Below are 14,467 nucleotides of genomic sequence, written 5' to 3'. Positions count from 1 at the left end.
TGGTTTCCATAACAGGAGGTGGCAGTGGAAAGCAGTCACTGGAATCCATCCTTCTGTCAACATTAGATAAAATGGAGAATTCTTACCAGTAGGAACATGTGGTGTTTCTGCATAGAAAAAAAAATCACAAATCTCTGCTTTACTTACATAAGACTTCAAATTATCCTCAGTAGCTCCATGAGCCATAGTATAATGGTAAATAACAACTGGCTCGCTGGCCCTGATTTGTAGCATTTGTACATTTCCAAGGGCAAACACTCCTACTGTGGCCAATTTCAGGCTACCTGCATGACATCTGAAAGCAGTTGAGAAGAGAGGTACAGTAATATACTATTATATAATATTTTAGCCATACAGCTACAGCACATGTACATAACTTCAAGGGCACAGATGATAGGGAAATGTAAAATAATTCAGAAGTAATGAGCTTTAAGTATTTATTACCTTTGTTGTTAATATAATTTATTTAATTGTAAATTTGTATGATCTAATTTTTAATAATAGCTATATTTTAACAAATGGCTTGCAAAATTTTCAAAAAAAAATTTGTGAACCAGCTCACCACTGCCTATGAGATGGATCAATAATGTTATTGAGAGAGAGATTTCTTACACAGTGCAAGGCTTGGTGAGAGGCCTAGAACCTGGACATTTTGTACAGTACATTTTTGTTCATTGGGGATCCTCAGTAACAGATTAATAATAGTATCTGACATTTATCTAACAAAACATATTCTTATTCAACATCCCATTCATTTTTTATTCTCGCAACAAACCCAGGGAAAAGGTAAGCAAGGTATATTACAGGTGAGGGAACTGAGAGAACTGAAGTGACCACTGACAGATGGAGTGGAAACTCGATTTGGTTCCCTGAGACTTCCAGTTCACAGCGTATTCCATATCATCCTGTTTCTCTGAACCCTTTGACACCCTGGAACAGCCATTTATTATGGGAAGACCAGTAAATAATCTGGGAAGTTTATGTCAGGTCTTATTTCCTGAATTCTGCCCAGGGGGCCCTCCTGTATCTTTACAAATAAAAAAATGAAATAAAATGGGAGGCCCACAGAATGGACAATGGTAATGTGTTGCATTAGCAGTGTTGATGGCCAGACTTCAAGGTGGCCCCATTAGCCATCCTTACCCCTGATGTTCATGTCCTTGGACTCCTTCACTGAATAAGGAAGGCTATGTGTGTAACTACTAGGGCATCACAGAAGTGATGGTATACCACTTTTTAAAATATTTTATTTATTTATTCATGAGAGACACAGAGAAGCAGGCTCCTCATGGGGAGCCCTATGCGGGACTTGATCCCAGGATCCTGGGATCAGGCCCTGAGCTGAAGGCAGTTGCTCAACCACTGAGCTACCCAGATGCCCCGGTATACCACTTCTTAAGCTAGCTGCAAAGAGCACTGCAATTTCTGCTTTGGTCTCTTGGGTCACTTGCTCTGGGGGAGGCCAGCACAGTGTTGTAAGCACACACACACAGCCCACATGGCAAAGAGCTGAGGCCTACCAGCAACAGCCAGCACGACTTGTCAGTCATATAAGTGAGCTACCTGGGAAAGGTGGAAGTGGATACTCTAGTTCCATTCAAACTTTCAGGTGACGTGGTCTTGCCTGACATCCAGCTGTAACCTCATGAGAAACCCCAGGCCAGAATCACCAACTTAAGTTCTACCAAACTCTTGACTCTGAGAGTTTCTCAAACAGTGTGAGAGAACTAATTTTTGTGTTGTCTTAAGCCACTAAGTTTTGGGTAATTTGTTACACAGCAGTAGATAGACTGAATTTCTTTACAAGCTGCACTAGATCTGCTATGGGTGATCTTAAATACAGAGAGGTGTTAGGGACTTAAAGGCACATTTCAAGTAATCGTTTATTGTTGTTTCGTTTTTGCTTTCCACCAAGGAAATTCAATTTCAAGTCAACTGTTCTGAAGCTTTGTACAATATAACTTTTGAAATGCATTTTGTTCTTAATGTTTTCCTAAATGACCTGTTGTTGTCCACAAGAAGAGCACTCTCTTAAGTGCATCTGCAACTCTGAAGGGCAAGGCAACCTGAACTGGAATTCACTGGCACTGTTAAGTCATCTCATCATAGCCCCTTAGACCCCCACCTTCACTACTATTTCTAATTCTTTAGGGTTTCTGGGCCCTGGCAGCTTTTCCCTTTGGGAAAACCAGGACCAGGGAAAAATAATCAAAGAAGTTAATTGGGAAGGGAGGGGGCCTAGGGACCCATTGGATGTTGGGGGTGGAAATCTTAAGCTCGTTTGCAAACCACCAGCCCCAACATCCCTTGGGAAACTGAGCCTTGACCGGTTCTCCAGGTGTCCCCGCCCGCTAAATTGGCTCCTAGAAAAATCCGCTCTCCTCTCCAAGAGCTCAGGAGAGGATCTCAGCGAAGCGGGAGGCTCTTGTGCCTGCTGGGAGAGGCGGAGCTGAGATTAACCAGCTCCTTGGCGCGTTTCCTCCGAGCTGGGGGAGGTCGAGCACGGACGGGGAGTAGGCGCCCAACTTGGGGGGCCCGTCCGCGGGCGGAGGAGACCGGGAGGTGGGGAGAGCGGGCGGCAAGCCTTGCGGGCACTGCCACGGAGCGCCGGCGCCTCCAGCATGGAGTGGGAGCTTAACTTTCTGCTCTACCTGGCGCTCTTCTTCTTCTTGCTCTTCTTACTTTTCCTCCTGCTCTTCGTGGTCATCAAGCAGCTGAAGAACTCCGTGGCCAGCACGGCCGGGGCGCTGCAGCCCGGGCGTCTCTCCGTGCACCGGGAGCCCTGGGGCTTCTCCCGCGAGCAGGCGGTGTGACCCGTAAGGCGCGAGCGCCCGCGGGAGGGCGCGGAGCTGCGCGGGCGCCGGCCTGGCTCTCAGCCTCGACTCCCCGACCGCCAGGTCCCAGGGCCAGGCCAGGTTTTAAACTCCGGCAGGTGCGTTCGGGTGTGCGAGGGGTCGGCGGTGGGGCGAGTTGCTTGGCCCCTCGGGGAGGCTCTGGGCTGGAAGCATGCTCGGTGGCCAGGCTCGGCGGGTGTATGGGGTCTAGGCTGGTGCTGTGCCCGCAGGCACCGACCCTCCGCCTTTCCGGGGTGGGGAGCGATGGAGAAACAGACGTTCAGCCGTTGGAGCCGGGATGGCTTCGGGCACCTGCAAGCTCTTCCTCCCCGCCCCACTGCGTTTTAGCTTGTCCGGAAAGCATGAGAACTAAATCATTCAGTTAATTCAATCCAGCCACTTACAAACCAAATTCGATTCCAAAAATCGCATGTCAACCTAAATGTCCAAATTACTGAGAGAGTGTGGGCTCTGGGACAGGAAGCGGGAGGAAACAGTGCACCCCTCGAAGTATGCCAAATACTGCTTTGGATGTCTGCGCTTTGCTAGACGCTAACTGGGGTTCCTGTGACGGTGCCCGAGAGGATGCAGTGGCCCTTCTTCCCCGTAGTCTCTACTCTTGTAGCCACCGACTCATTGATGCCTTCAGAGTTGCCACAGCAGGTGGATTTAGAATCTGGAACAGGCGGGAGGGTGAGCGTTAGCGAGTCATTTGGGAGATGCCTTGGGGTGGTGAAAAGAGGTGCTATTTACACATTGTAGGGCAACAGGAAAAAAGAGGACGGGGAGGAGCGAGGCTGTCGTTTCAGGTTGTAAGACTAGACCGTTTGCCAGAAGATTGGCAGGCAGCATTAAACATATTAATGTGCCCTAAGCATCCTCCAGGCAATGTCAGCTTAGGGGAATAACAGTTTCATCTTTCAGATGCTTTTTCCTCAATTTATGTCGTCTCGAGTTCTGGAGTCGAGCTGTTGCCCTGGGTGGGTGCACTGAAGGCCGCCACTGCAGTTACAGCCGGCAAGGAGCGCCCCTGCCCAGAGAGGACCCCAACCACCCGAGTTGGACATTTTCTGCAATGGTAAGCAGGGGGGCCTCCTTGATTTCACTTCGTCCCTGGTTGTAGCTGAACTTCTAAAGACCCAGAGCCTAAAACAGTGAGAGGTTAGGATGGAGGAAGTGGGTGCAATGAAAGGGGTCTCTCTCTCTCTCTCCCTCTTAGAACCCAATGAGCTTTCTACTAGAACTGAGGCACCCTACTGATTCCTAACTGCAAGAATCAGTGTCTATGCAGAGGAGCATAGAAACTAGGATGGGATGTGAGGAATGTTTACAATTATAATAATCATTTTGGAAAACAGTACAGGGGGTCTTGGAGTTAGTTGAAATACACAATGCAGACATAATTTGTCTTCAGTAAGGGAAGATTCCGGTTCAGTGATGTTAAGGTGGGATAAGCTGTACATGTCATGACTGGATATTGAAAACATTTATTGATTTTAGGTACAGGGGTCATGTAGAGAGGATAAAAACAACAAAATACTAAGTTTTGCCTAAGTTGACAATATGAAAGTGAAGTGGAAGATAATTTTGATAATTCAAGGGGAGGAAAAATACTGTCATGTTGGTAAATGATTATGGGAAAAATTTTTTGGCTGAGACATTCAGATATTTTCCCCTACTTCTATTTCATTTTTGTGTTTTTAATGAAGCATAGGGATGTGTGTATATATATTTCTCTTTATATATAGAAGCATATATGTAATTCTCTCTATATAAATAATTCTATATCTCTATCTACCTGTCTATACTTCTCTTTATCCGGGCCATAGTACGATTTGTTTTGAATTTCCAGTTTGAATCCTGGAATCAACTGCAGTGACTCTATCTTGTATTTTGAACAATAGTTCTCTAATCGGTTGAGACCCCTGCAGTGACTTTTAGTTATTGGGTTGGATGATTAATATGGACATTGAAGATGAGTGTGGGAGTAGTTTATTAGCAATTGCAGTTGTTTACAAGGATGGAAAACAGTCACTTCATACTTTATAAATAACCAGAAGGCAAATTATTTTAACTACCTCCTTGACTTCTTGAGTTTGTAATACTTTAATCTTCCCAGGGGTGCAGCTGGCATCCAGAGGTTTAAACCTACCCTTACTCTTCTAGAGACAAGACTAGAGAACTCAGGGTGAGTAGTTTGCTGCCATCCCTGTGTAAAGCCAAATCCTGTATGGTTCTACTGACTCTGCTTTCTGTGAAAGGAGTGGTCACTTTTCTATCTTGTGCCCAGTGCCATTTTATAACCCCCTTGTTATCTAATTATTAGTTGCTAAATTCCCATTTGTCTCAGCCGAAAAAGAAAAAAAAGAATATTTATTCCTGTTATTCAATCTCTGCTTAGAACTTGGCCCTAAACTCTGAAAATTAAAGTCCCTCTCATTTGCTCTCAGAACTTGCTGCTGTTAATCTCCTGCCTTGCCTTTGCTTAGTTAGGCACTCTGCTTTTGAATTTTGGACACCCGTATGTGAGCTGCCTTTTTCTATTCATTTATTCAACTATCGTTTTTCCAAAACTCAACAAAGACCGATCTCCTAAATTAGAACTACTTTTGACCTCACTTTTTTTTTTCTGTCTGTATATTCTTGATATAATGCTCCGACACCCACAATTGTCTAGATTCCTAGTTTGTATGTGTTGGCTGCTCTATTGACCACATTCTGATCCTGACTATCACTATACCAAGTCTATTTTTGAAGATGGTATGCATGTGGGCTAGACATTAAAACATTTGAAAAGTCAGGAATGTTTAAAATAACTGCTCATTATACAAGTATAACTTGATCATAGAAAATTCTTATGTTCTATTTCCAATGAACAGTTTTTAGGGATTCTTCAGCAATGTTAGAAGCTGAGTTGAATTTCTTACATTATAAGGAAATAGGCCATAATTCAATTATTAGGAAATACTAGTATATTACTTCAAGTTTCCTTATTTCATTGTTGTCTTTAAATTTCAGTTGTTTGAAATGACTTCAAATTTTATTAAGATAATCTTGATTGTTTCTCTGATTTCCAAACCTGTAAGTGCAATGAATCAGCAGTTCCGCTTGGAAAGATAACCATTTTAAGTTGAATGAGAATGACATCACACTTACACCTGCAAAGTCTGAAATGTCTAATAAAGTAGATTCCTATGTTTGAACTTCAATTTTGGGGCACAGCTGTAGATGCAGGACGGATGCCATCTGGTGCAGTTCCACAGAAAAAGAGATAAAATTTACCCAGAGTGTGCCATGCACTGGCTTTTCTGGGAATGACAAGGTGCCAGGATTTGTTTTTGGTTCATTTGCAGGGGTGGAAACTTGGAACTAGGTAAGTAAAATACATGCAATATCTCCATTTATAGCTTGACATTTTGTATTTCCAATTTTGTTTATACTTTCAAAATAAGTGCAAAAGAGTTAACTTTTAAAAAATGCCCCCCCAAAATAAAAAAAATGCCCCCAAATTTAAACATTGTAACTAATTAAAACATTTAGGATAGTGGGAAATGTTTACTTTTTCTAACTCATAACTACTAAGCTAGGGACTTTTAGAATACTATTGGTACTAATGCAGTACATGGAACATATTTACAGAGTACTGTACTTTGGTTTTAATTTCTATAGCTACTCTGAGGTAGATGTGCTTATTTAAGCTAAAACCACAATTAAAACTCTGGTATCATTAGCAAATCACTGTCAGGTGTCTGTGTCACATACAAGGGAAAGTTAAAAATTAAGCTGCAGATCTTTGAGGTTAATTTTTTGGTGGGGAGGTTTGAATCAGTGAAATTAATTCTCAACTCTACATTTCTTACTGTGTCCACACAAAATAAAATTATAGATTAAATAATGACCTGATTAATTATCTGAGTAGTTAGCATCTTAGTACGTAGGAATGGGGGCAATCAGAGGGCAGACGTGTGCTTAGAACCATAGTCAGAACATAATAGGCACTCAGAAAAAGACTTCCTGATGAATTAAGCTAAAAATCCTCTTATTCTCCTTAATAGTAGCTATTTTATGTAATAGCCCTAATGATTTCTTCCACCATTGTGCTGTATAGACATGGGTAGGTTGAAGTTAAATTTTTTTAAAAAAATTTATTCATGAGAGACACAGAGAGGCAAAGGGATAGGCAGAGGGAGAGCAGGCTCCCTGCGGGAAGCCTGTTGCAGAACTGGATCCTAGGATACTGGGATCATGACCAGAATGGAAGGCAGGCGCTCAACCACTGAGCCACTCAGGAGCCCCTGAAGATAAAATTTTTTACTTAACTTTTGTTTTATTAGTATGACTCTGTGAGGTTACTTGAACTTTATTGAATATATATAGATTCTTCAGGCAAATTGGGTTTTTTGTTTTGTTTTGTTTGTTTTACATTAAAATGGAAATCTTGCTTTCCTATTGGGAATTAAGATGGATTGCTATCTCAGTAATAGAGGAGGAAGTTACTGGACCAAACTGTAGCTTATACATATAAGAATAGTATAGTAGGAATTTTGTTTTGTTCTCATGTGTCAAGGAGGTTAGCTCACAGATGTCAGTCAGGGTCAAGGTAGCCCCTGAGGTTCCTCTGGCTTTTCCCTTAGGTTCCAAGATGGTTGCTGCAGCTCCCCCAAGAAGTTGAAGGAAACTGAAAGGGAAAACAGGGCGCATCATTTTGATTCTGCTTCCTCTTAAAGAGCTTTCTCAGAAGCCTAACAACTTTTACTTACATCTCATTGGCTAGACTGTCATATCTGCAAGGTTGCATGAGAACTGTCGTTTTTGTAGCTGGACATATGACTGCCTTCGACAAAAAATCTGAGGAGATCTAAGGAAAAAAGATCGATGGTGGATCTTTGGGGGAACGAACTAGCAATCTGTGCCCTGGCTACAAAATACAGTTTTAAAGGAATATAATGATTGAAAGAGAACAAAATTGTAACTCATTCACAATTAATAGTACTCCAAGCAACATTGCTCTGCTCAGAGAGTGAGCAGAGTGAAGACATCCTAGGTTGTTTTCTTGAAACACCTGCCAGGACTGGCTTTCCCAGCCAGCCAGTATGGTTGCCCCACATCAGGATTTCCTAGAAGAGGACCCTGGGAACCTGTACACTTCCTTGAAGGACATAATCTATAGAAGTTTGGAATGGGAGAAAGAATGCGCTACCTTGCTGCTTTCCCATCTGCTTCATGTATCTCTAATTTTCCTTACAGATTTTTGGTAGCGTCTAGTTTGTGTTTGATCCCTGGAAAGAGATCATCCCTTTCATACATAGGAGAAGGTAATCTGTGTAAAGAAAGGCTACTTTACTCCCTTCTGTGACTCCACCACCCATCTAGGAATATCCTGGGAGAAGAATTGCTTCTCAAAGCTGATTCCATAATCAGCCTACATCCTGCCTAAGCAAAGGAAGAAGAAACACTTCCCACATCCCAAGGCTGTCCAAAAGAACTTTCTGTGATTTCTGTGATGACAGAAATGTTCTATATTTTCACTGTCCAATATGGTAGCCACTAGCCATGTGTGTCTAGTGAATGCTTGAAATGTGGCTAGTGTGACCGAGGAAGTAAACTTTCATTTTACTTAATTTTAAAACATTAAAATGTTAATAGCCATATGTGGCTAGTGGCTGTTGTGTTGTGCAGCACAGTACACAACCTTCTTTTTCTTGTGTTTTATAACCACCTGGGAAGGGTTTGAGCTAGTCATGTGCTTGATGTTCCATGGTCTTCATTATTCTACTTGGTCTTTGAACTTGTGTCCCAGGGAAAAGGAAAAATGGAATCTTGGAACTAAATTCAAGATGTTAACTTGACATCTATACATTGTATGTATTTCTGTATAAATGGAATGATCTCCTGGGAATAGGTCCTGTGATTGATTTTTGTGACAATTGATGATGGAAAAATGGTGGTTGTATTGGTCCACTTAACATTCCTAGTGAATATTATGTGTTCCTAGTCAGAGTGAGTCAGCAGGAATCATTTTGCTCTGTTGCACTATTCATTCTGGTTTATTTTTGTAATATTGTGGCTGCTAAATGATTATTCCATGTGTGTTTTTCAAAATACTTAGTGGTTTATATTTTTTAAAAGGCTGTGAAATAAAAAAATATATGTAACTCAGTTATTGTGTGTGTGAATTATTCTTACCCATAATTTTTATTTATTTTTTGTTTTTTATTTTTTTTAGTTATTTATGATAGTCACAGAAAGAGAGAGAGAGAGAGAGAGAGAGAGAGAGAGAGAGAGAGAGAGAGAGGCAGAGGGAGAAGCAGGCTCCATGCACCGGGAGCCTGACGTGGGATTTGATCCCGGGTCTCCAGGATCGCGCCCTGGGCCAAAGGCAGGCGCCAAACCGCTGCGCCACCCAGGGATCCCCTTACCCATAATTTTTAAAGAGATAGGATGAGATTAATGGACAGAAGGAAACATTTTTATATCAGATTTTTTAATGGGCATGTCTGTATGTCAATTTATCTTTTAAAAATATTAATATTTTCATCATATTCAGAGTTTGGGTAAAATATTAGGGTGGTAATGGTATTGGGGTAATTTTTTCCTGGTTGTTTTTCTATGCCAAACATCACTTGGATCTTGTTTCTCTACAGTGCCCTGTTTGGGGTTGTCTTTTATTATTGAGTTATAGGAATTCTTGATATATTCTAGATACTATTGATTTATTTCATATATACATTTAAAAACATATTTTATCTATTTATTCATGAGAGACACACAGAGAGAGGTAGAGACACAGGCAGAGGGAGAAGCAGGCTCCTCTCAGGGAGCCCAATATAGGACTCGATCCCTGGACTCTGGAATCTTGCCCTGAGCCAAAGGCAGATGTTCAACCCTGAGCCACCCAGGTGTCCCAATGATATATATGCTTTAAAGCAATTTTATCCTAGTTTGTGGCTAGCCTATTCATTTTCTTAGCAATGTCTTTAAAAGAGCTTGAATTTTGAAATTAGATGTATCCACCTTTTTAAAAAAATATTTATTTATTCATGAGATACACACACACACACACAGAGAGGCAGAGACAAGGCAGAGGGAGAAGCAGGCTCCACGCAGAGAGCCTTGACATGGAACTTGATCCTGGGTCTCCAAGATGGAGCCCTGGGCTGAAGGTGGTGCTAAACTGCTGAGCCACCCAGGATGCCCTGTATCCACCTTTTTATGTTTATTGCTTTCTAGTTGCTCTCTAAGAGACTTTTGCCTATCTTTAGGTCACAAAAATATTCTATGCTTTTTTTCTCTACTAGAAGCTTTACAGCTTTAATTTTTACTATATCTGCTACCCATCTTAAATTAATCATTGTGTAGAATGAGATGAAGATTAAAATTCTTTTTTTCTACCCATTTCTTAAGAAGACTTTTCCCTCCCCATTAGATTGCTTTGGCATCCTCATAAAAAATAAAATGATCATGTAAGCGTGGGAATATTTCTGGGCTCTCTGTTGACTTCCACAGGGTCATTCTCATCCATTACAACACTGTCTTGATTACTGTCATTTTATAATCAGTCTTGGTATTCACTACAAAATGTTATCGAATCTGAACTTTAATAATAAACTACTAAAGTCTTGGCCTACGCGCAAAAAGGGGCTCCAGTAATTTCAGTTGAAAATGGTCAAATGCAATAACAGAACCCCACCCCAATACCACGCTTCTTTTATTCTTGATCCTAGTTCTACCCTGATTCTAGATTTGGAGTAGTACGTGGTGAAAAGGGATGTCCTTGTGTTTCTACTTACCTGCATAACTAGTAAATATCTTTTTTCCCCTGTCTTTAAAATTGAGAGCAAACTACTTTTAAAAGGGACTACATTTTCTACCATACAGAAAGCTAAAGTGATGCAAAACAAAACAAAGCACAGAAGTTCATGTGTTGCTAAAATCTCATCTTTGTTATTAACATAGTATGAACCACAGGTTGAACTGCCTGGCTCAGTATTAGGACATCCATTTTGATGTTTACCCTAACCTCAGTGGTATATTTGAATGTTTGGATATCTGATCATGTGTCTTAGTAATTTATCTAGGGTAATTTAATTGGTACCATGACCCATGCCCCTTTTTACTTGCACGCAGTTTTCCAGACACTACTTCTTGTCCTGTACACATCTCAACTTGGAACTCACTGCCGAGTCTCAACCCATTAGAGGAAAAGTGAACGGTCCCCTCCATCTCCAACTATGTAATCTCAGTCCCTCCTTGGAGCTAACTGTTAACAGTTTGAGGTATATCTTTTGAAATGAGTTTCTGTGTATTTGCCACTCATAGTTATCCAGTCACATTCATTCACATTTGCATGCAAATACACAAAAGGTTTTTTTTTTTTTAATATAGATGATGTCAGAGTATTGAGAGTCTAGAATTTGCTTTCTTCTCTAATATGTTGTGGCAGGTTGTATTTTCCAAAAGATGACCAGAACAGTGTCTCCCATTTCACATGCTCTTACAATATGATTTGACATTGAGTTGGAGAGTCTATATCCCCTCTCTTTGAATTTGGGCAGGCTTGTGACAACAGAAAGAAATGACACTGTCTGACTTAAGAAGCTAGGTCAGAAAAGCAATGCAATATCCCCATTGTTTGATGAAATACCCACATTTGGAGTCCTGATTTCCCATTAAGATTGAATTATCCTGAGGCCATCATCATTCTCTGAAGAAGCCCATGCGGAGAGGCCCTGTGTAGGTGCTCTAGTCCAGAGCCCCAGCTAATGAATAACTCCCAGTTGAGGCCCTAGACTTTATGGAGTAGAGACCAGCCAGGCTCACTGGACCCTGTCTGAATCCTAATTGTTTTAAGTCACTAAGTTTGGGAGAGTTCATTACAACAATAGTAACTGGAACATATGTTTTAAAATTTTTCATGAAAATAGAATCATCCTTATTGTTTTAAATTGTTGCAGAGAATCCTCAGCAATTCATTTAACAGATGAGCTATTGAACATTAAGTCTGTTGCAAATTTTTCTAAGATTGTATTCACAGAAGTATTTCTGGGTCAAATGGTTTGGAAATCTTGAGTCAGTAGATACAGACAGTCTCCATCCTAAATGACTGTGCCAAAATATATCAATCCACTCTCCACAGTATTGACAGTATGGGTCTTTTAAAAATTTGCCATTATAGTGAATAAAAAATGCAATAAAGCCTTATAGGTTTGATTTGAAACATTATGAGGGATTTGTTCCTCTTGTGTTTGTTTGGTTTTAAGGGTGGCAAGGGGCAGAAAGAGAGAGAAAGAGAGGGAGAAAATATTAGGAGGCTCCATGCCCAGCATAAACTTAACGTATGGTTCTATCTCACCACCCTGAGATCATGACCTTAACCAAAATTAAGAGTCAGACGCTTAATTGATGAGCCACCCAGGCACCCCTGTTTCTCATGTTTTATGTTTATTGGCCACTTTAATTTCTTCTTCTCTATATGTCTATTCAAATCCTTTACCCATTTTTAATAGGTTGTTTATATATATAGTACAGATATATAATGGCTATAATACAGATATATAATGAATATTTCAAATTGCCATAGATATCAAATAATTAAATATATACATACAGTTATTAGTCACTTGTCAGTTGAAAGTTGAAATTGTTTTCTCCTGGTGAGTTGTGTATGTTTTAACTTTGTTTTATTTGTTTATTTTATTTATTTATTATTTTTCAAATTTTTATGTAAATTCTAGTTAGTTGACATATAATATTGGTTTCCACAGTAGAATTTAGTGATTCATCACTTACATATAACACCCAGTATCATGAGTGCCCTCCTCAATACCCATCTCCCTCCATCAACCCTCAGTTTGTTTCCTATTGCTAAGTCTCCTATAGTTTTCTTCTTCCTTCCTTCTTTTCCTTTCTTTTTTCTTTTATCCTTCCTTCCTTCCTCCCTCCCTTCCTTCCCCTCCCTTTTCTTTCTTTCTTCCTTCCATCCTTCCTCCCTTCCTTCCTTCCTTCCTTCCTTCCTTCCTTCCTTCCTTCCTTCCTTTCTTCCTTCTCATATGTTCATCTGTTTAATTTCCTAAATTCCACATATGAGTGAAATCATCTGCCTTTCTCTGAGTGACTTATTTTGCTTAGCATAATATACTCTTCCTCCATCCACATCATTACAAATGGCAAGATTTCATTATTTTTGATGGCTGAGTAATATTCCAGTGTGTGTGTGTGTGTGTGTGTGTGTGTGTGACAATTTCATCCATTTGTCAGTCAATGGACATTTTAGTCTCTTTCCATAGTTTGGCTATTGTTGATAATGCTGCTATAAACACTGGGGTGCATGTACCTCTTCGAATCAATATTTTTGTATCCTTTGGGTAAGTACCTAGTAGTGCAATTGCTGGATCATAGGATAGTTATATTTTTAACTTTTTGAGGAACCTCAATACTGTTTTCCAGAGTGGCTATACCAGTTTAACTTTGTTTTTTATTTCATCATACTGAAGTTTAAAATTGTATATACATACTGTTTAATCTCCGTAACAATACACTGTAGTAGAACAATTATCTCCCTCATTTTATCTTCATTATTCAAAAATTTCTTGGCTATTGTGCAGTGTGTGTGTGTTTCACATAAGAAGTTAATCAATTTATCAATTTCCGTTAAACAAAATTCCTTTGGATTTTGGTTCGGATTGCATTGAATTTCTACCTCAATTTTGGGGAAAAAAATTGACACCTTTTTTGTATACTTTAGTGATGGCTTAGATTGTTTGTTTCATATGGGCAATCTTGGATATTCCTGATTAAGTTTATGTTTAAGCATTTTATAGTTTTGGTTGATGATATATAGAGGATATATCTAGTAAATATCTTTTGCTCATAAAAGAAGGCAATTGATTTTTTAAAAAGTTTTTATTTATTTATTCATGAGAGACACAGAGAGAGAGAGAGAGAGAGAGGCAGAGACAGAGGGGGAGAAGCAGGCTCCCTGTGGGGAGCCTGATGTGGGACTCGATCCCAGGACCCTGGGATCATGCCTTGGGCCGAAGGCAGACGCTCAACTGCTGAGCCACCCAGGCATCCCGAAAGCAATTGATTTTTGTACATCATCTTGTATCTGGCTCCTTATTAAACTTTTCTGTTCATTGTAATAATAATTTTTCACTGATTTTCACCTGGATTTCCTAGGTAGTCAGTCATACTGTACAAATACTGAGTTTTATTTCTTTGCAACCTGAATTAATGCAGTTTATTTCTTTTCATTTAATCAGGACCAGGACAGCTAGCATGATGTTGAATACTACTGGTGATAATGGGCATTCTTGTCTTTTATCTTATTACTAATTTAAATGATTGTACTTCTAATGCTTAACCTTTAAGTATTATATTTGCTACAGGTTTCATATATTTTCTCATTTTTTCCTTTTCATTTTTTCATGGGAATGCTTGTTTTTTTTTTCTGACCTGTTTTCTTTTTCTCAACTATATGTTGTGAGCAGCTTTCCAAATCCAGAAGTATATAAATAAATAATTTTAAATGTCTGCACAGTATTTCATTGAATACACATACTAAAATTTATTTACCTAACACTGTATTAATAAACAAGTATATATATGTAATATGTTAATATATATAAGCTACA

The 14,467-nt window shown here is 39.9% G+C and overlaps 1 protein-coding gene across 4 annotated transcripts; it reads left to right on the top strand.

Moving 5' to 3' along the window:
• Window positions 1-2,546: 2,546 nt before the first annotated feature.
• Window positions 2,547-8,963, top strand: SMIM43 (small integral membrane protein 43). Of its 4 annotated transcripts, none has more exons than XM_055317052.1 (4): window positions 2,547-2,932; window positions 3,759-3,912; window positions 4,954-5,022; window positions 8,082-8,963. In XM_055317052.1, the coding sequence occupies exon 1, from the start codon at window positions 2,622-2,624 to the stop codon at window positions 2,811-2,813; it is 192 nt and encodes a 63-aa protein (XP_055173027.1). In that variant the 5' UTR covers window positions 2,547-2,621; the 3' UTR covers window positions 2,814-2,932; window positions 3,759-3,912; window positions 4,954-5,022; window positions 8,082-8,963. The 4 variants fall into 4 exon arrangements, with proteins under 4 accessions (XP_055173027.1, XP_055173024.1, XP_055173025.1 ...); XM_055317049.1 differs by having other exon boundaries at window positions 7,469-8,963; XM_055317050.1 differs by having other exon boundaries at window positions 3,746-3,912; window positions 7,469-8,963.
• The last annotated feature ends 5,504 nt before the right edge of the window (window positions 8,964-14,467 follow it).

This window comes from Nyctereutes procyonoides, unplaced genomic scaffold (genome assembly GCF_905146905.1).
Source record: "Nyctereutes procyonoides isolate TBG_1078 unplaced genomic scaffold, NYPRO_anot_genome, whole genome shotgun sequence".
NCBI lineage: Eukaryota > Metazoa > Chordata > Mammalia > Carnivora > Canidae > Nyctereutes > Nyctereutes procyonoides.
Note: the sequence above shows the minus strand (reverse complement) of the source record. Positions and strands in the feature narration are given on the sequence as shown.